This window comes from Melopsittacus undulatus, chromosome 4, assembly GCF_012275295.1.
Source record: "Melopsittacus undulatus isolate bMelUnd1 chromosome 4, bMelUnd1.mat.Z, whole genome shotgun sequence".
In the NCBI taxonomy this organism is placed as follows: Eukaryota; Metazoa; Chordata; class Aves; order Psittaciformes; family Psittaculidae; genus Melopsittacus; species Melopsittacus undulatus.
This window is the reverse complement of record NC_047530.1, coordinates 1,287,728-1,305,776: the sequence shown is the minus strand read 5'-3', so window position 1 is coordinate 1,305,776 and position 18,049 is coordinate 1,287,728. Positions and strand designations below refer to the sequence as shown.

The window sequence follows — 18,049 nt, the reverse complement described above, 5'->3', positions numbered from 1 at the left end:
CAGGGCAAGGGCTTGGAGGCTGCATCCCCCTGCCCTGCAGCTTTGGTTTACCCCTTAACAGTGACTTTCCTAAGTACCCATGACCTGTGGCTATAGCTTTACTTCATTTTGGCACAGCACAAATAGTGTGATATCTAGATACAGATAAGCAGGAACAAGCACTTATCCTATATAAAGTATTTAGGACGCTGACACGATGATGGCTTGGGATGATAGCAGCAGCCTTGGGACGTGACAACACAGGATCCACAGGCACAAAGGGGGCAGAGCTGGGGCTGAGGCTTAGCACCAGCTTGTAAAGCCTAAACCCATCAAAGGAAGGCTAAAATGATGCAGCAGAGCGCAGCTGGCTTGAGCTTGTGTCACCCCACATGGCATTCCTGGCGTGGCGGTGAGCACATCATCCCCTGCGTGCTGCCATGGCTTTAGGCTGCTTAATACTGCGCCTAAGTGCACTGCTGGGCCACGGGGGGGTCCAGGGCCCCTCTGCCTGACTCAGATAAGTAAGATTTGTATTAAACATTAATAACATCAATGAACATTCCACATGTGGAATACCTAAAGGAACCTGTGGGCTCTTGGCAAGGGCTTTACTGGGAGAAGATGCCCTTGAAGCGGATCTTGTCCTCAGCATCCTTCTCTCGCAGTCGAGCTTCCAGGCTCTTGAGCTGCTTGGAGACCACCGGGCGCAGTGAGGGGTCCAGGGCCAGCACCTTGGCAAAGTCAGCCTGTGCCTCTGCCACGTTCCACACCGCAGCGTGAGCCTTGGCCCGCTTGAAATAGGCTTTGACGTTGTCTATGGGGTGAGGGATGTGGGGTTAATGGAGCAGGGGGAAGGGGATGTGCTGGTTCACACCTCACCCATGGCTCCTTACCCTCGTACTTGTTGAGAATGGAAGAGCAGTGATCCAGCACCTCGTAGTACTCCTCACACTGCAGCTTGCACTGGCAGTAGTTTAACAGCAGGGGGGTGATCTTCTGGTCCAGCTCGATCCAGTCTGGAGATCCAGGCTGCTCCTGGAGCATGGGATAAGAACAGGGACAGTCAATGGAAGCTCCATTGTGACATCCAGGAGGGATATGGGAGACCCACCTTCATCTGCAGGTTCTTGAGGCAGGCGATGGCATCGTAGTACTTGGCAGCTGCCTCCTGCACCTTGCCCTGCCGGTACAGCTCATTGCCTTCCTTATGGATCTGGGGCACAGCCTGCAGCTTCTCCTCATCTGTCATGGCCCATGGGTCCTGCTGGTAGGAGCCGGGGGGCTCCACCTGACAGCACCCCAGTATGAGGGCAGAGCCCCAGCACCATCCTGCCCGCAGCCTGCACTGGGGGACAGTGCTGCTGGTGGCTCCCCACAAGTGGGTGCTGGTGGCCCCCTACAAGTGGGTGCTGGTGGCCACCCCACAAGTGGGTGCTGGTGGCCCCCCACAAGTGGGTGCTGGTGGCACCCCACAAGTGGGTGCTGGTGGCCCCCCCACAAGTGGGTGCTGGTGCCCCCCACAAGTGGGTGCTGGTGGCCACCTACAAGTGGGTGCTGGTGGCTCCCCCACAAGTGGGTGCTGGTGGCTCCCCCACAAGTGGGTGCTGGTGCCCCCCCCACAAGTGGGTGCCAGTGGCCCCCCACAAGTGGGTGCTGGTGGCTCCCTACAAGTGGGTGCCAGTGGCCCCCCCACAAGTGGGTGCTGGTGGCCCCCTACAAGTGGGTGCTGGTGGCTCCCCCACAAGTGGGTGCTGGTTGCCCCCTACAAGTGGGTGCTGGTGGCCCCCCACAAGTGGGTGCTGGTGGCTCCCCACAAGTGGGTGCTGGTGGCTCCCCACAAGTGGATGCTGGTGGCCCCCACAAGTGGGTGCTGGTGGCCCCCCCACAAGTGGGTGCTGGTGGCCCCCCCACAAGTGGGTGCTGGTGGCCCCCCCACAAGTGGGTGCTGGTGGCCCCCCACAAGTGGGTGCTGGTGGCTCCCTACAAGTGGGTGCTGGTTGCCCCCTACAAGTGGGTGCTGGTGGCCCCCCACAAGTGGGTGCTGGTGGCTCCCTACAAGTGGGTGCTGGTGGCTCCCTACAAGTGGGTGCTAGTGGCTCCCCACAAGTGGGTGCTGGTGGCTCCCTACAAGTGGCTGCTGGTGGCCCCCTACAAGTGGGTGCTGGTGGCTCCCCACAAGTGGGTGCTGGTGGCTCCCTACAAGTGGCTGCTGGTGGCCCCCTACAAGTGGGTGCTGGTTGCCCCCTACAAGTGGGTGCTGGTGCCCCCCCACAAGTGGGTGCTGGTGGCTCCCTACAAGTGGGTGCTGGTGGCTCCCCACAAGTGGGTGCTGGTGGCCCCCCCACAAGTGGGTGCTGGTGGCCACCCCACAAGTGGGTGCTGGTGGCCCCCTACAAGTGGGTGCTGGTGGCCCCCTACAAGTGGGTGCTGGTGGCCACCCCACAAGTGGGTGCTGGTGGCTCCCCACAAGTGGGTGCCGGTGGCCCCCCCACAAGTGGGTGCTGGTGGACCCTTACAAGCGGGTGCTGGTTGCCCCCCACAAGTGGGTGCTGGTTGCCCCCCACAAGTGGGTACCAGTGGCCCCCCCATAAGCGTGTACCTCACCTTGAGCAATTCAATGTCGAAGATGAGGGGCTGGGGGTTCTTCTGGAGCTCATCGAGGTCGGGGTACCCCAAGGAGCAGTGGGTGTGCAGCTGGGCCATGCTGCAGCGGTGCTGCTGCCCTTCCAGGGGGTCCTTCCCTGCCGCGATGTTCCGCAGGCTCTTGGCCACCATGGGGTACAGCACCACGTGCTGCGGGGTAAGAAGGGAGAGGTGGTGTGGGGATGGGAATGGGATGGGAATGGGATGGGGAGGAACAGGGACAATCCTGGAATGGGATGGGGGGGAACGGGAGAGGTGGTGCGGGGCCAGGAATGCACTGGGAATGGGATGGGAGGAACGGGAGAGGTGGTGCGGGGCTGGGAATGGGATGGGGAGGAATGGGAGAGGTGGTGCAGGGCCGGGAATGGGATGGGAATGGGATGGGGGGGAACAGGAACAACCCGGGAATGAGATGGGGAGGAACGGGAGAGGTAGTGTGGGGTCGGGAACATGCTGGGAATGGGATGGGGAGGAACGGAAACAATCCCGGAATGGGATGGGGAGGAACGGGAGAGGTGGTGCGGGGCCGGGAATGCGCTGGGAATGGGATGGGGAGGAATGGGAACAATATGGGAATGGGATGGGGAGGAACGGGAGAGGTGGTGCGGGACCGGGAATACACCAGGAATGGGATGGGAAGTAACGGGAGAGGTGATGCAGGGCCGGGAATGCGCTGGGAATGGGATGGGGAGGAACGGGACCATCGACCCCGAGGCACAGCAGGTCCACTCCACCACGTGGTGGCGCAGCACTGGCCACGCCCCCTCACCAAACCCCGCCCCCTGAGGTCTGACTACGCCCCTTCACTAAACCCCGCCCCATTTGCCTAACCACGCCCCCCATACGCCCCAAGCCACGCCCCCTGTGATCTAATCACGCCCCCCAGACGCCCCAAGCCACGCCCCCTCCCCACCTTGGCGTCGCAGCGGAAGCGTGCCCGCTCGCCAGGCCTCATGGTGCGCAGCGCCGCCTCCCACACCGGCAGCTTGAACTTCTTGCCCGCGATCAGCTCCATGGGCTTGCCCTGCTCCCGGCTGCAGTCCAGCGGCTGCCCCTCATCCCCGCACCGCAGCGTCCGGTAGTGGAAAGTGGCCTGACGGAGGTAGGGAGAGGCGGCAGCAGCTTTAGAGCCCGTTATCAGCTGGGTTATCTCCCATGTGGCGAGGCCCCGGCCTCCAATAACCTGCTCCGTGCCCACATATGAGGCTCGGCTCCGCTTCTGGCGTCACACACCTCAACACGGGGGTTCGGAGCCCGGATGTCCCCAGTGTGAACCAGTAACTCCCCCCCGTAGCACCCAGCACTGCAATGGGCTGCATGGACCCATCCGCTGTCCCCACAGCACTGACCCTGCTGTGGTGCTTGGCAAGAGCCCAATGGCAACAGGAATCACCCCAAAACCTACCCAACCCCCCACAGGGCCGCCCTTAACATCAGCACAGAGCAAAGCCCCAAGCCCCCAGCACAGCAGCACCCATCCTTGGGGTGCTCCCCTCCATGGGGTGCCTGCAGACCCTGGGGTGGGAGCAGCCCCCCCGCGGTGCCTGCAGGTGGTGCCGGCAGCTGTGCAGGCAGGAAGGAGGTGGTTTCCCCCCCTCCAAACAGGGACCCGATGTCGGCATCGACCGCAGGCCGCACTAGGCCACGGCCGTCACCATGGCAACACAACGGGGCCGCGCATGCGCACTCACCCTTCCTCCCCTCTTCCCGCCCCCCCCCCCCAGCCCCGAGGGCGGCGGCGCCGCTCTGACCTTGGTGCCGTCGCGGAAGTCGGGCAGCGGCCCCGAGCCCTCCCGCACCAGCTCCTTGTCCACCCCGTCGGCCCGGAGCCGTTCCACGTCCTGCGCCATGGGCCCGTGCGTGCACCGAGCCTCGGCCGCCGCCGCTCGGCTCGTTCCGGACGGACGTGAACGCGCCCCCTGGTGGAGAGGGGGGGGCGATGTGGGGGAGCTGCGGGGGGCGGGGGAGCGCGCAGGGGGCGTGGTCAGTCACTGAGGGGCGTGGTCAGACTTCGAATGGGCGGGGCCAGCCAACAATAGGCTTTATCAGAGCCCCCCGAGTGGGCGTGGCCAGATCCGGCTTGACGCCAGAGCTGGCCAGCCACTGATGGGCGTGGCCTGACCACGAGTGGGCGGGGCCATCTCCGCTTGGCACCCAAGCCGGCCAGCCAGTGATGGGCGTGGCCAGACCCCCCGAGTGGGCGGGGCTAGCTCTTGGCACCCGCGCTGGCCAGCCAATGATGGGCGTGGCCAGCCCCCCGAGTGGGCGGGGCCAGCTCTTGGCACCCGCGCTGGGCAGTCACTGATGGGCGTGGCCAGACACCGAGTGGGCGGGGCCAGCTCCGTCTTGGCGCGCCCGCTGTCCCGCACGCTAACGGATCGGTTCCGCGTTCAGCCCGTTTGTGCCGTTCGGAACGGGCCTGCACGGGTGCCACAGCCACCGCTGCAAGGGGCTGATGCACGGATAGACCCCACAACTGGTTAAAGGTGTAAAGCAGGTAGGTTTCATTCAGCGCTGAGGTGCATGGGGATCGCTCCTCCAAAGCATGCACACCTCAGGGGTGTTCTCCCTTTACATTCATTCTCTTAAGGTATACACAGACATGAGGTTGCTCAATCCGCCCGTACATATATAGTATCTATCCCTGCTTCGTATTACAATGAGCCGGAAGGTCCTTTGCACCTGCGCAGTGCCCTTCTGGTCATGGGCAGGGGTCTCAGGATGAAGTAAATGAGTCTTCCTCTTCTTAAACTTGACACCTTTTAACCTTCAGACCTGGCCTTAGGGTCTGGTTGGTGCCCAGTCTGCCTCTCCCTGGCTTATCAGTAGAACCAAACATCTGCTTTTGTCCCTTGTCAGTAGAGCTGAGCATCTGCTTCTCCCCCTCCAGCAGTGATCAATGCCTTGGCATTGGTCCTTAGGTACTTAGGACAGACAATACTTTTGTTTAAGCAAAGGAATTCCTTTAACCCCTTGTCCAATTCCTCTGTATTACCCCCCTGTACATTGGTTACCCTGTATCATGGCCTCTCCCGTGTTTCCTGTCTGCTGCAGGTCACCCCTCTTACACCACATCGGTGCCTTTGCCCGTCCCTGTGCATCAGCACCTCCTCAATGGGAAGCTGCCTCCGCACCCTCCCCATGTCCCCCTATGGCCTCCAACCCTGTTCAGCACTGATGGAGTCCACCAGGTCAACCCCGGCCTCCACCAAGCCCTGGAGGCAGCTCCTGCTCCATCCGCTGCCTGCACCAGGTGGGTCCCCCCCGGCTGCGGCTCCGCTCCGGGCCCCGTTATCGGGAGCCCTGCAGGTGGCTGGGGAGCTGCATGTGGTCGATGCCGACATCGGGTCCCTGCTTGGAGGGGGGGAAACCACCTCCTTCCTGCCTACACAGCTGCCGGCACCACCTGCAGGCACCGCGGGGGGGCTGCTCCCACCCCAGGGTCTGCAGGCACCCCATGGAGGGGAGCACCCCAAGGATGGGTGCTGCTGTGCTGGGGGCTTGGGGCTTTGCTCTGTGCTGATGTTAAGGGTGGCCCTGTGGGGGGTTGGGTAGGTTTTGGGGTGAATCCTGTTGCCATTGGGCTCTTGCCAAGCACCACAGCAGGGTCAGTGCCATGGGGGGACAGCGGATGGGTCCATGCACCCCATTGCAGCGCTGGGTGCGACGGGGGGGAGTTACTGGTTCACACTGGGGACATCCGGGCTCCGAACCCCCGTGGTGAGATGTGTGACGCCAGAAGCGGAGCCGAGCCTCATATTTGGGCACGGAGCAGGTTATTGGAGGCTGGGGCCTCGCCACATGGGAGATAACCCAGCTGATAACGGGCTCAGAAGGTGCTGCTGCCTCCATTGGCTCCGGCACTGCCTATAAATCACCCAACCCACGCCACGGGGGGGGTCCGGGTGTGCGAGATGGTGCCTGTGATGGTGCTGGGGGTTCTGCTGTGGGTGCAGCTCAGTGTGGGGCAGCCATGGAGCACCCCAGAGCCCCAGGCTGAGCTCAGCACCACACAGGGCTCCCATGAGCTGCGCCTCGTGGGGGGTGGTGGGCGCTGTGCCGGGAGGGTGGAGGTGAAGCATGAGGGTGAATGGGGCTCCGTTTGCAGCTATGACTTTGACTGGGATGCCCATTGGGCCACCGTGGTGTGCCGGCAGCTCGGCTGCGGCACCGCGGCCACGTCGTCCCCGTACGCTCCCTTCGGGCAGGGCACCGGCCGCATCTGGCTCCACATCTTCTTCTGCCGTGGCCAAGAGGAGACGCTGCAGGATTGTCCCCATTTCGGATGGGGCCAACACTACTGCGGCCACGAGCAGGACGTGGGGGTGACCTGCACAGGTGAGCCGGGGCAGGCCGGTGGTGCCGGCACAGCCGCCATGTGCCGTAGCAATGGCTATGGCTGAGGCTGAGCCGGTGCCATGGTGCAGACGCGTTGGAGCTGAGGCTGGTGGAAGGCAGCGGTCCCTGTGCCGGGAAGGTGGAGGTGAAGCTGCGGGGACAATGGGGTGCGGTGGCGGATGACACATGGACCATGGAGGATGCAGAGGTGATTTGCCAGCAGCTGGGCTGCGGCTCGGCCACCAAAGCCTACATTGATGGCAGCAGAACAGGCAGCGATGATGGTCCCGTCAATGTGGTGCTGGTGAACTGCCGTGGGCATGAGAAGGCGTTTTGGGAGTGCGAGGTGAGGGGCTGGGGGCCCTACAGTGCTCTCCATGACTTCGACACCGGCGTCGTCTGCCAAGGTAGGAACCGGGAGCTGGTGATGGCACAGCACAGAGCCCAGGTTGGGGTTGGAAGGAAGCTTAAAGCTCCTCCAGCTCCAACCCCTTCCCATGGAGCAGCTGCTCCAAGCCCCTGTGTCCAACCTGGCCTTGAGCACTGCCAGGGATGGGGCAGCCACAGCTTCTCTGGGCACCCTGTGCCAGCGCCTCAGCACCCTCCCAGGGCAGGATTCCTTCCTTACATCCAATCTGGATCTCCTGTTTCAGTCTGAACCCATCACCCCTTGTCCTATCCCTACAGTCCCTAATGAACAGTCCCTCCCCAGCATCCTTGTAGCCCCCTTCAGACACTGGAGCTGCTCTGAGCTCTCCATGCAGCCCCAATGTCCTCAGCCTGGCTCCATACAGGAGCTGCTCCAGCCCCTGCTCATCCTCATGTCCTCCTCTTGCCTTACCCCAACACCTCCATGTCCTTCTTACGCTGAGGACCCCATCTCTGCACCCAGTGCTGCAGGGGGGTCTCCCCAGAGCACAGCAGAGGGGCAGGATCCCCTCCCTGAGCTGCTGCTCACGCTCTGGGGGTGCAGCCCAGCACATGGGGGGGTTCTGGGCTCAAGCACTCACTGAAGCTGGGTCATGGGGACCTGCACCCCAAGTCCTTCCCATCAGGGCTGCTCTGATCCCGGATCCTCTCCCCATAGGGTTCTCCCGGCTGGTCGGTGGTGACGGCAGCTGCTCGGGGCTGCTGCAGGTGCGGCAGGGCCGAGCCTGGACCAGTGTCTGTGAGGATGGTGTGGACCTGAACGCTGCCCGGGTTGTGTGCCGGGAGCTGGGCTGCGGTTCGGTGCTGGCTGTGGCCGGGCCAGGGCTGTTCCCTATGGGATCTGAGCCTCAATGGGACACGGGATTCGAGTGCACTGGCACCGAGCTCCTCCTCAGCGCCTGCAAGCGACGGGCACGGAGCACCCAGGGCTGCAGCGGCCAGGCCAGCATCATCTGCTCCTGTGAGCACCGGGGGGCAGTGGGGGGTGTTGGGGTCCCCCCCGCACCATTGTCACCCCCCAACCCTCTTTGTGCCTCAGCCTACGGCGGCTTCCGACTGGTGAACCACAGCTCCCACTGCGCCGGGCGGGTGGAGGTGATGGAGGGGGGGACGTGGGGGTCCCTGTGTGCCAGCGCCTGGGACCTGCCTGATGCCCACGTCCTCTGCCACCACCTCGGCTGCGGCTCTGCCAGCTCCGTGCCCCCGGGAGGCTCCTTCGGCAGCGGCAATGGGACCCTACGGGTGGATGCCTTCGGATGCAGCGGCACCGAGCGGGTCCCCAGTGAGTGCCCCGTGGTGGGGCTGGGGGAGCCGAGCTGCCCCCCAGGGCATGCGGCGGCCGTCGAGTGCTCAGGTGAGGGTGGAACGGGGGGAAGAGGCTCAAGGGGCTTGGAATGGAGGATGGGGGGTCCTTTGGGGTGAAGGGGGGATGAGGTGGGGTCCAGCATCACCCCAGGACCCTGTGCTGCAGCCCCGTGGTACAGCCGGTGCTTTAGGGTAGGGTTTGGGTTGGGAGGGACCTTAAAGCTCCTCCAACCCCAACCCCTTCCCATGGAGCAGCTGCTCCAAGCCCCTGTGTCCAACCTGGCCTTGAGCACTGCCCGGGCTGGGGCAGCCCCAGCTCCTCCGCTCCATCTTCAGGCGTTACCGACTCCCTGCGGCTGCTGGAGGGTCAGACCCGCTGCGATGGGCGGCTGGAGGTGACCACGAGCCCCGGCGCTTGGGCCGCTGTGTCCGCGGGGCTGCGGGACCCCCAGACCGGCTCCGTGGCCTGCAGGGAGCTGGACTGCGGTGAACCGGAGAGGGTGTACCCGGTACCGGCCCCCAGCGCCATGGGGCTGCAGGAGGTGCAGTGTGCGGGCAGCGAGGATGCTCTGGCGCAGTGCAACCGGTCGGTCACAGCCGTCGCTCCAAGGCAGGCTCTGGTTGTCGTGTGCTCCGGTGAGTGCCCCGGTAGGGCCGGGGGGTGCCGGCCCCGCAGGCAGCAGCCCCGGTGCATCCCGTCCGTGTCCCGCAGGCAGCCGGCGGCTGAGGCTGGCAGGGGGCCCCGGTCGCTGTGCGGGACGTGTGGAGCTCTACGTGAACGGCGCTTGGAGCCCCGTGTGCCAGGACGGGTGGGACATCCCGGACGCCACCGTCGTGTGCCGGCAGCTCCGCTGCGGGGCAGCGCTGGAGGCCTCCGGCTCCGATCGGTTCGGGCCCGGAGCGGCTCCGCCGTGGACGGGAGCCGGTGGCTGCACCGGATCCGAGGCTTCCCTTTGGGATTGCCCAGCCCCGTTGGAGAGCGGCTGCCGGAGCGGCGGCGGGGCCGGTGCCGTGTGCTCCGGTCAGTGCCGTGCACCCGCATCGGGGGGGGGGGTGCGCGCACCCGGAGCGGCGGTGGGGCCGGTGCTGTGTGCTCCGGTCAGTGCCGTGCACCCGCACGGGCGGGGGGGGGGTGCGCGCACACGGAGCCGTGCTCTGAGCCCCTCGTTGTCCCCCCCAGGTCACCTCTCCCTGCGGCTGACGGGCGGCAGCGGCCGCTGCAGAGGGCACCTGGAGCTGCTCCATAACGGGACATGGGGCCGCGTGTGCGCCGACGGCACCAGCCCGGCCACGGCCGCGGCCGCCTGCAGGCAGCTGGGCTGTGGGGACGGGGGCAGCCTCGGCGCTGCCCCTGCCCCACTGCCGGCCCCCGCTTGGCTGGCCTGGGTGCGCTGCCCCGACGGGGCGCGCTCCCTGTGGCTCTGCCCCTCGGCTCCCTGGCGCCTGCAGCCGTGCGCGCCCGGCGGGGACGCGCATGTGGTGTGTGCTGAGGACGGCGCCGAGGACGCGCTCACCCCGGCCCCGGGGAGCTCGTGCCCGCACGGGGGCGCGTGCACAGGTAGCTATGGGGCTGAGCCTTGCGCCGGGCCGGCCGCGATGCGCGTCCCCGTCTCACCCGCTCCCGTGTCCCCATAGATGTCCCCACTGCCACCCCCCCGCTGGCAGTGCCAACGGTGCCAACGGTGCTGAGCGTGGTGCTGGGGGTGCTGCTGTGCCTGGCGCTGGCTGGGCTGGCTCTGCAGTGGTACCGAGCCTGGGCTGCGAGGCCAGGTGGGTGCCGGGGGTCCCATTGCCATGGGGTGGATCAGAGGGTGGGCATTGGGTGCCCCTGGTGAGCGCTGCTGCTGTTCCAGAGCCTGGCAAAGCCGTCGATGCTGTCTATGAGGAGCTGGACTACACCGTGGTGCCGGAGTACCAGCAGGTGCCCAGTCGCCCAGGTGGGTGCATGTGTGTCCATACTGGGACAGCTCTGCCCCATGGCCCCACTGCAGCACTGGGTGATGCTGGTGTGGCACTGGGCGTGCTGGTGTCCCCTGTCCCACTGCATCCTCTCCCCACCAGGCTCCCCAACAGAGGGCTCAGATACGAAGTTGCCCTATTACACTGCAGGGGATGTGGAGGAGAGTGACCCCAACGCAGCCCCAGGTAGGGACATGGGGACAGGAACCCAGCAGGGACCCCCCTTAGGAGTGGGGAGCGAAGGGAGCACAGGATCCCCTAATGCCACGGCCTCCCCATCCCTGCCCCAGGCCCCCCTGCCCTGCCTGAGGACGGACCCCCCGATGGCTACGATGATGCTGAGGCTGTGCCAGAGGAGCTCCTTGGCACTGGGGACACCCCCGAGGGGGTGGCACTTGTAGGTGAGTGTCCCTGTCCCATGGAGAGCTGCCTTGGGGGGCTCATGGCTGGGGGAGCAGCAGCAAATCTATGGGGCTGCAGCAGACCCCACATGGGTTTTAGCAGCTCCCACTAAGGCACCAGCCTCTGCTGTCCCCAAGGTTGGAGCCGGCCCCCCCCAGGAGGCACAGGGGACCCCCCAGAGCAGCCGCCAGGGGATACAGGCTATGATGATGCTGAGGTTGGCACCTTGGGGACATTGCTGTGAGGATGCTGTGGTCACACCACACGAGGCCATAGGGACACAAGTGTGGGTGTTGGGGCTCTGACCCCAAGGATGGGTGGCCCTGGCTATGGAGGTCACCTCTCCATGCCCAGGACCACAGCACAACAGCTCCAGTGTCCCTCTGCCAGCAGCACTGCAGGGATCTGGGTTCAGTTTCACTGTGAATTCCCATGGTTTTCCCTATTAAAGCTCCAAAGGTGGCTGGAGACTCACTTCCAGGTTGGTACCTTGCTCCCATGGATATCAACCATCCCTTCGGGATGTGGGGCAGGAGCTGGGTGTGACTGGGACAGGGAGAAGAGCAGTGGAAAGGAATAAGGGCCCCAGTGCCTTTATTAGGCATCAGCCGACACCAACACGAGTGTTCCCACCAACAGATGGGGTCTATATAGATCTATATAGATCTATATGGATCTATTCCCCACACATGGGGAAACAGGAGAGGGAAGGATGTGACCGGTCCTGCCTGACCACAGCGGATGCAGGACGCAGGATGCAGGCAGCACCTCCTCCCTGTGCCCCATGCATGGGGCAGGCTCAGACCCAGAGCAGGCTCCCCCCAGGTCCCCAAGCACTGGGCTGGGAACGGCTGCGCTGGCTCCAAGGGCTGTCCTAGAGGGGGGCTCCTCTCCGGAGCATGGGGGGGACCCTCCTGCCCGGCAGGGCCCCACGGTGGAAGGGGAGCCTGGTCATGGCCCCTGCCTGCGGTGCCTCCTGCTCCAGGAGGTACCCGACCCTCAGGCCAGGCTTCAGCTGCTGCAGGGCAGTGAGGTCCTGCAGCACATCCAGCAGCCCCGAGCAGCTGCCGTCACCACCGACCAGCCGGGAGAACCCTATGGGGAGAGGATCCGGGATTGGAGAGGTCCTGATGGGAAGGACTTGGGGTGCTGGGTGAGGAGCAGCTCCCCATGACCCAGCTTCAGTGAGTGCTTGAGCCCAGAACCCCCCCATGTGCTGGGGGCACCCCCAGAGCGTGAGCAGCAGCTCAGGGAGGGGATCCTGCCCCTCTGCTGGGCTATGGGGAGAACCCCCTGCAGCACTGGGTGCAGAGACAGGGTCCTCAGCATAAGAAGGACATGGAGGTGTTGGGGTAAGGCCAGAGGAGGACATGAGGATGCTCAGGGGCTGGAGCAGCTCCTGTAGGGAGCCAGGCTGAGGACACTGGGGCTGTGTGGAGAACTCAGAGCAGCTTCCAGTGTCTGAAGGGGGCTACAAGGATGCTGCAGAGGGACTCTTCATTAGGGACTGCAGTGATAGGACAAGGGGTGATGGGTTCAGACTGAAACAGGGGAAGCTCAGGTTGGATCTAAGGCAGAAGCTGTTCCCTGTGAGGGTGCTGAGGCGCTGGCACAGGGTGCCCAGAGAAGCTGTGGCTGCCCCATCCCTGGCAGTGCTCAAGGCCAGGTTGGACACAGGGGCTTGGAGCAGCTGCTCGAGTGGAAGGGGTTGGGGTTGGGGTTGGAGGAGCTTTAAGCTCCCTTCCAACCCAACCCATTCCCCCATCCCATCCATCAGGACGCTCTATGCCCAGCACAGGGGCCGGGCACTAGGACCCGGCGGCTCCCCAAGGGGCGGAGCAGCCTCCGGGCGGGGGGCGGTTACCACGGCAACAGGAGACGCCCCGCCTGGCCCCGCCCCCACGCGGGACCGAGCTGCGCCTGCGCGGGGTCGCGCGCGGGGAGCGTGCCCCGCCCCGCCCGCCGCCAGCCCCGGGGCCGCCATGAGGCGCAGTGAGCGGCGCGGCCCCGGTGAGGGCCCCGGTAAGGCCGCGTTGGAGGAGCGGAGCCTGCAGCACAACGGGAACGGGCCTAACCCCGGTACTATCCCCGGTTCCGGTTCCAACCCCAGCCCCGGCTCCAACCCCGGCCCTGGCTCCGGCTCTGGTCCCGGTTCCAACCGCGGCTCCGGTCCTGGTTCCGGCTCCAACCCCGGCCCTGGCTCCAGCCCCGGCTCCGGTCCCGGTTCCAGCCCCGGCTCCGGTTCCAACCCCGGCTCCGGTCCCGGTTCTAACCGCGGCTCCGGTCCCGGTTCCAGCCCCGGCTCCGGTTCCAACCCCGGCTCCGGTCCCGGTTCCAACCGCGGCTCCGGTCCCGGTTCCAGCCCCGGCTCCGGTCCCGGTTCCAGCTCCGGTTCTGGTTCCAACCCCGGCTCCGGTCCCAGCCCCGGTTCCGGTTCCAACCCCGGCTCCGGTTCCAACCCCGGCTCCGGTCCCGGTTCCATCCCCGGCCTCCGCCGCAGCACCGAGTCCGAGGTGTTCGACGATGGCACCAACACCTTCTTCTGGTAAGAACCGGCCCCGGTGCCGTGCGGCGGCTCCGCCCCGGTCAGCCCCGTTCATCCCCTCCGGTACCGGGGGGGGCCGTTGGCAGCCGCACGCGTTGTCTGCGGGTCCGGTTGCTGCCGCTGTGCGCAGGGTGGGACCGGTGCTGCTCGGGCCTGGTTAACGTGTGGCACCGGTACCGGTACCGTGAGCAACCCCCGCGGCTCCCGGTGGGGTTCGCTCCGCACCGGGTGCATTGGGGCTCTCGGTACCGCAGAGCGATCCGGGCTCGGTCCTTGTTGGCTTATGGGCATCGTCCCTGCGTGACAGAGACCTTGAGGGGCAATGGAGCTGGAGCAGGGCCTGGAGCACAGGAGATGGGGAAGGGCTGAGGGAGCTGCGGGTTCAGATGGAGAAGAGAAGGCTCAGGGGGGACCTGATGGCTCCATAGGAGTGACTGAGAGGAGGATGGAGCCAGGAGGGGCTGAGCTCTGCTCCCAAGGAACAAGGGATGGGACAAGAGGAAACAGCCTCGAGCTGCACCAGGGCAGGTTCAGATGGAGCTGAGGAACAATTCCTGCCCCACAGGGTGCTCAGCAATTGGAACAGGCTGCCCAGGGCAGGGCTGCAGGCACCGGCCCTGCAAGGGTTCACCCCCCTCAGTGCTATGGGTTAGGGGTGGCCTTGGCAGGGCTGGGGATGGTTGGACTGGATGGGATTGAAGGGCTTTCCCAGCCTGGTTGGTTCTGGGATCATTTATTTAGGCTCCAGCCTCTTCTCCCCCTTCCCTCAGCCTTAGGAGAAGCTTTTTCTGTCCCATTCTTTCCTATAGCCCAGTAGAGAGCTCAGGCTCTGCTAAACCCTGCAGGTCAGGGGCTCTCTATGGTCCTGGGCCATGCCCAGTGCAGAAGCCATGACTGTTTCCTAGGCCAGGGTTAAAACAGTGCTTTGTTAAACCCCATCCTTGCAGGAGGGGATGTGCTTGTACTGCAGAACCGCTCCTAAACCCCCCCCCCCTATTGCTGGGCTGTTATAGAAATGCCCTTCAGCACCCATATGTATGCATGCAGAGCTTCCCTGTGCCTGTTAACCTCCGTCCTAAGGAGGCCAGGCTGTCACTGAGGTCCCTGTTGGAACATGAGCTGAGGCTGATGTGATTTGGCTCAGTTTGACATTAAGGAGCAGCAGGGGGAGGGCTCTTGGCTCCCTCCCTGCCTGTGGGCACCAGTGGAGCTGAGGCTGTTGGTCTGCATGAAGCTGCTGGTTCTGGCTGGTCCAGACTGCACAGGAGCCCTCGGATGCTGCAGGGTCAGGGGGGCTCTGCACTAAGCCTGACCTACAGAGGTGCAGCTGAGGACACCCTTGTCCTGAGGGAAGAGCTCTCCTGGAGCACCGGTAGCGCTGGCACATGTAGGCTGCTGGATACCTGGATCCTGCCAGTGGAGCCTCCTTATACATGGAAAATGGGTAAAATGCTCCTTTCCTTCCTGCTGCCTCAGGTGGCTCTTGCCTGGTGCCTTGTGCTGCCTTCAGAACACCTGGTGCTGGCTTTGTCCTGTGCTCTGCCCTCCTTGCACCTTCCTGCTGTTTGTCCTCGGGCTGTAGCTGAGGTTCATGTGCCCATGACCAGTTCTGCAGGTCCCAGTGCTCCCAGTGCTCCCCATTGCCAGCTCCCGAGGGCAGTGAGGACATGGGGTTAGTCCCTTAGCTTGCCTGCCCCTTGCTTTGCCTGTCCCTTGTGCTGCAGCAGCACTTTAAACCCTGTCCCAGGTTCCAGGCTGTTCCTTAGACCCATGCCCAACACCCTGAGTGTGTGAGTGGCTCCTTGGTATGGACTCGGTTCTAACAGTGGCTGAGAGTAAAGCTCATGCAGAGGGAGGGTTTATCCCTATGACCCTGGTGCTGTGTGTTCAGAGGTGCTCATGGAAACGGGAATGGAAAGGAGGAGGTTCCTCTGTCTCCCAAGTGTGGAAAATACCTGTTCCCTCCGAAGAGCAGAAGCTGGGATAGGGTTTCCCACATAGCTCAGTTTGGCACATTCAGGAGCCTGGGACTTGTAGACACTGTCAGGAACCATTCCAGGAGTGGTTCAGTTTGCACAGGGGATTCTGCTGCTTTAAGTGCAATCCATAGGAGAAGTGGTGCTTCAGGTCCCTGCTTCATGTGACTGCTGCTAACACTTGGAATGACAAGTTACATGCTGTATAATATCTGTATCTATAATACCTAAACTCGGTTTAACAAGTTACATGCTGTATAATATCTACCTATAATACCTAAACTTGGTTTAACAAGTTACATGCTATATAATACCTATATCTATAATACCTAAACTTGGTTTAACAAGTTACATGCTATATAATATCTGTATCTATAATACCTAAACTTGGTTTAACAAGTTACATGCTATATAATACCTGTACCTATAATACCTAAACTTGGTTTAACAAGTTACATGCTATATAATATCTGTATCTATAATACCTAAACTTGGAATGACAAGTTACATGCTATATAATATCTGTATCTATAATACCTAAACTTGGTTTAACAAGTTACATGCTATATAATATCTGTATCTATAATACCTAAACTTGGTTTAACAAGTTACATGCTGTATAATTCATATTCAACCTCAATCACTTGAAGCTGGGCAGTCCTGGGTCTGAGCTGTGTGGTGGGACTGCTCAGCCAGTGTATCCTGACAGCTCTTGTGTCACTGGGATAGGCACCAGGAAGGAGCTTTATGGAGCAGGTTGGTGGTTCCTGTATCTCTACCCCTGCACTCGTTTCCCAGCCTCTATCCCAGCTCTCAGGAGTGCCAGGCCTGCCTGGCAAGCTGTGCTCTGTTGTTCCCAGTACCTCTGATTGTTCCTTGCCTGTCTGCTTCCAGAACCAGCTTCTGAGCACAGACAAAGGGGCTCTTTGTGGCTGAGCTGTTGACTCAGTGTTTGTATGGGGTGAGCACAGTGGATCTGATGTTCTCCCTGAGCTACATGGGAAGGGCCCTGGCTTGGTTGGGTTGGTAAATGTCCCCACACAGACACTCTACAGCATCCCTGTGGCTTTGCTTCTGTAACCTGCACAGGAGCTGATGTGTTACAGGTCCCTGCTGTGGGACTTTGTGTGCACCAGTGAGTCCAGTCAAGGCTGGGTTTGTTACTGGGAGCAGATGGGTGCAGAGGAGCCCAGTGCAGGAGTGGCTGCTTCATCTGCCCCTATGGAGGTCCTATAGCCTCCTGCAGGGAACAGCCAACGTTCCTGCCCCCCAGCAGCCAGTGTGGGGCAGCCCAAGCTGGGGGGGTCTGGGGTGTTCCAGTTCCAGCCACCAGTGTGTTCCATTACCCATTCAGCATCACCCAGTTCGATGCTGTGAGTGCTTCCCTCCTGGATACCTGTGTGCCCCATTGCTGGGTGCATTCCAGAGCCTGTCTTTAACCCAGCAAGGCACCAGTCTCCATTCAGAGGTGCTGGGAGCTGCCAGGCAGGTTGTTATCACCACAGTATGATGCTAAGCTATACTTTAGTCTGAGTTTAATTACCTTTAATGTCCTCTGCTGGTTATGAACGTGTTCTGTCTCTACATTGCCATCATGTGCCTGTGGTGTCGGTCATGGGGTTCTAGTGTGACAGCAGAGAGCTCTGCAGCCCAGGGAGTTCAAGGGGAAAAGGGAAGTGGTAGTGGGAGACTCCCTATGGCTCATACAGCTTTATAGGGATTCCTTGTGCCTGGTTGGTGCTAAAAGCATGGAAAACAAAGCAAAGGAAAGGTGCTTTGGTGTGTTTGGGGTTGTGAGCAGTCCTGCCCGTGGCCAGCACAGGGATGCTCCATTGGGAATGAGGATCCATGCGTGCAGACCAGCTGGGTTTGGGAATACAGCAGTGGGAATAGCTGAGGGATGGAGAGGAGCTTGGGGTCACCTGCTCAGGGAGATGGACATGTCCAAGGTGGGTTCCTGATGCTGGTGGGAAGCATCTGGTGTCATTCCCACTGGGAAGCATCCGGTGTCATTCCCACTGGGAAGCACCCGGTGTCATTCCCACTGCAGAGGCTCGAGCCCACGGGAGGCTCTGCTCTGTTTGCTCATGGGCTCCTCAGCATCCAGCCCTATTGATGTGCTTGGGGTTGGGGCCCTGCTGCATCCCCCTGTGCTGTGGTTGTGATCCCAGCCTGGGGCATCCCTCCTGTGTCAGCACCCAGGGTTTACCCATGACACCAGCAGGGTGGGTGTCTACTGAGGGTGCCCTGAGCAGGATGGAGCCAGCGCAGGTGCATGTGGGGCTGAGGAGCTGAGCCCCACAGGGTGCTCAGCATTGGAACAGGCTGCCCAGGGCAGGGCTGCAGGCACCGGCCCTGCAAGGGTTCACCCCCCTCAGTGCCATGGGTTAGGGGTGGCCTTGGCAGGGCTGGGAATGGTTGGACTGGATGAGCTTAAAGCTCTTTTCCAACCTGGTTGGTTCTGGGATCC

At 62.6% G+C, this 18,049-nt stretch overlaps 3 protein-coding genes across 4 annotated transcripts in view; 2 read left to right on the top strand and 1 right to left on the bottom strand.

The window, feature by feature from the left end:
• Positions 1 to 74: 74 nt before the first annotated feature.
• On the bottom strand, positions 75 to 4,544 carry LOC101877868 (AH receptor-interacting protein). The gene is made up of 6 exons (XM_034061543.1): positions 4,377 to 4,544; positions 3,539 to 3,718; positions 2,587 to 2,775; positions 1,094 to 1,270; positions 876 to 1,017; positions 75 to 796 (listed from the first exon to the last, which is right to left on the bottom strand). The coding sequence occupies exons 1-6, from the start codon at positions 4,473 to 4,475 to the stop codon at positions 591 to 593; spliced, it is 993 nt and encodes a 330-aa protein (XP_033917434.1). The 5' UTR covers positions 4,476 to 4,544; the 3' UTR covers positions 75 to 590.
• Positions 4,474 to 11,516, top strand: LOC117436078 (scavenger receptor cysteine-rich type 1 protein M130-like). Its single transcript, XM_034062139.1, has 14 exons — positions 4,474 to 4,531; positions 5,680 to 5,878; positions 6,734 to 6,963; positions 7,053 to 7,370; positions 8,051 to 8,353; positions 8,432 to 8,746; positions 9,034 to 9,333; positions 9,410 to 9,718; positions 9,878 to 10,255; positions 10,333 to 10,467; positions 10,551 to 10,634; positions 10,759 to 10,842; positions 10,947 to 11,057; positions 11,196 to 11,516. Exons 1-14 carry the CDS (start codon positions 4,474 to 4,476, stop codon positions 11,300 to 11,302), a joined length of 2,931 nt encoding a protein of 976 aa, XP_033918030.1. The 3' UTR covers positions 11,303 to 11,516.
• A 1,508-nt stretch (positions 11,517 to 13,024) lies between these two features.
• Positions 13,025 to 18,049, top strand: part of LOC101872265 (phosphatidylserine synthase 2) — a 35,677-nt gene continuing 30,652 nt past the window's right edge. The window contains exon 1 of one of the 2 annotated variants that reach the window (XM_034061509.1): positions 13,025 to 13,603. In XM_034061509.1, the coding sequence (XP_033917400.1) occupies positions 13,041 to 13,603 (563 nt within the window). In that variant the 5' untranslated portion in view covers positions 13,025 to 13,040. Of the gene's footprint in view, positions 13,604 to 15,011; positions 15,048 to 18,049 lie in introns of those variants that run through there. The other variant, XM_034061510.1, reaches the window with a different exon arrangement.

Coding starts and splice junctions, on each gene's coding strand:
- LOC117436078 (XM_034062139.1), top strand. CDS start 4,474: ATGGGCCCGTGCGTGCACCGAGCCTCGGCCGCCGCCGCTCGGCTCGTT. Junction 4,532..5,679: donor TCGGCTCGTTCCGGACGGAC/GTGAACGCGCCC, acceptor TGTCTGCTGCAG/GTCACCCCTCTTACACCACA. Junction 9,719..9,877: donor GGCCGGTGCCGTGTGCTCCG/GTCAGTGCCGTG, acceptor TGTCCCCCCCAG/GTCACCTCTCCCTGCGGCTG.
- LOC101877868 (XM_034061543.1), bottom strand. CDS start 4,475: ATGGCGCAGGACGTGGAACGGCTCCGGGCCGACGGGGTGGACAAGGAG. Junction 1,271..2,586: donor TCGACATTGAATTGCTCAAG/GTGAGGTACACG, acceptor GGGTGCTGTCAG/GTGGAGCCCCCCGGCTCCTA. Junction 797..875: donor CATTCTCAACAAGTACGAGG/GTAAGGAGCCAT, acceptor CTCACCCCATAG/ACAACGTCAAAGCCTATTTC.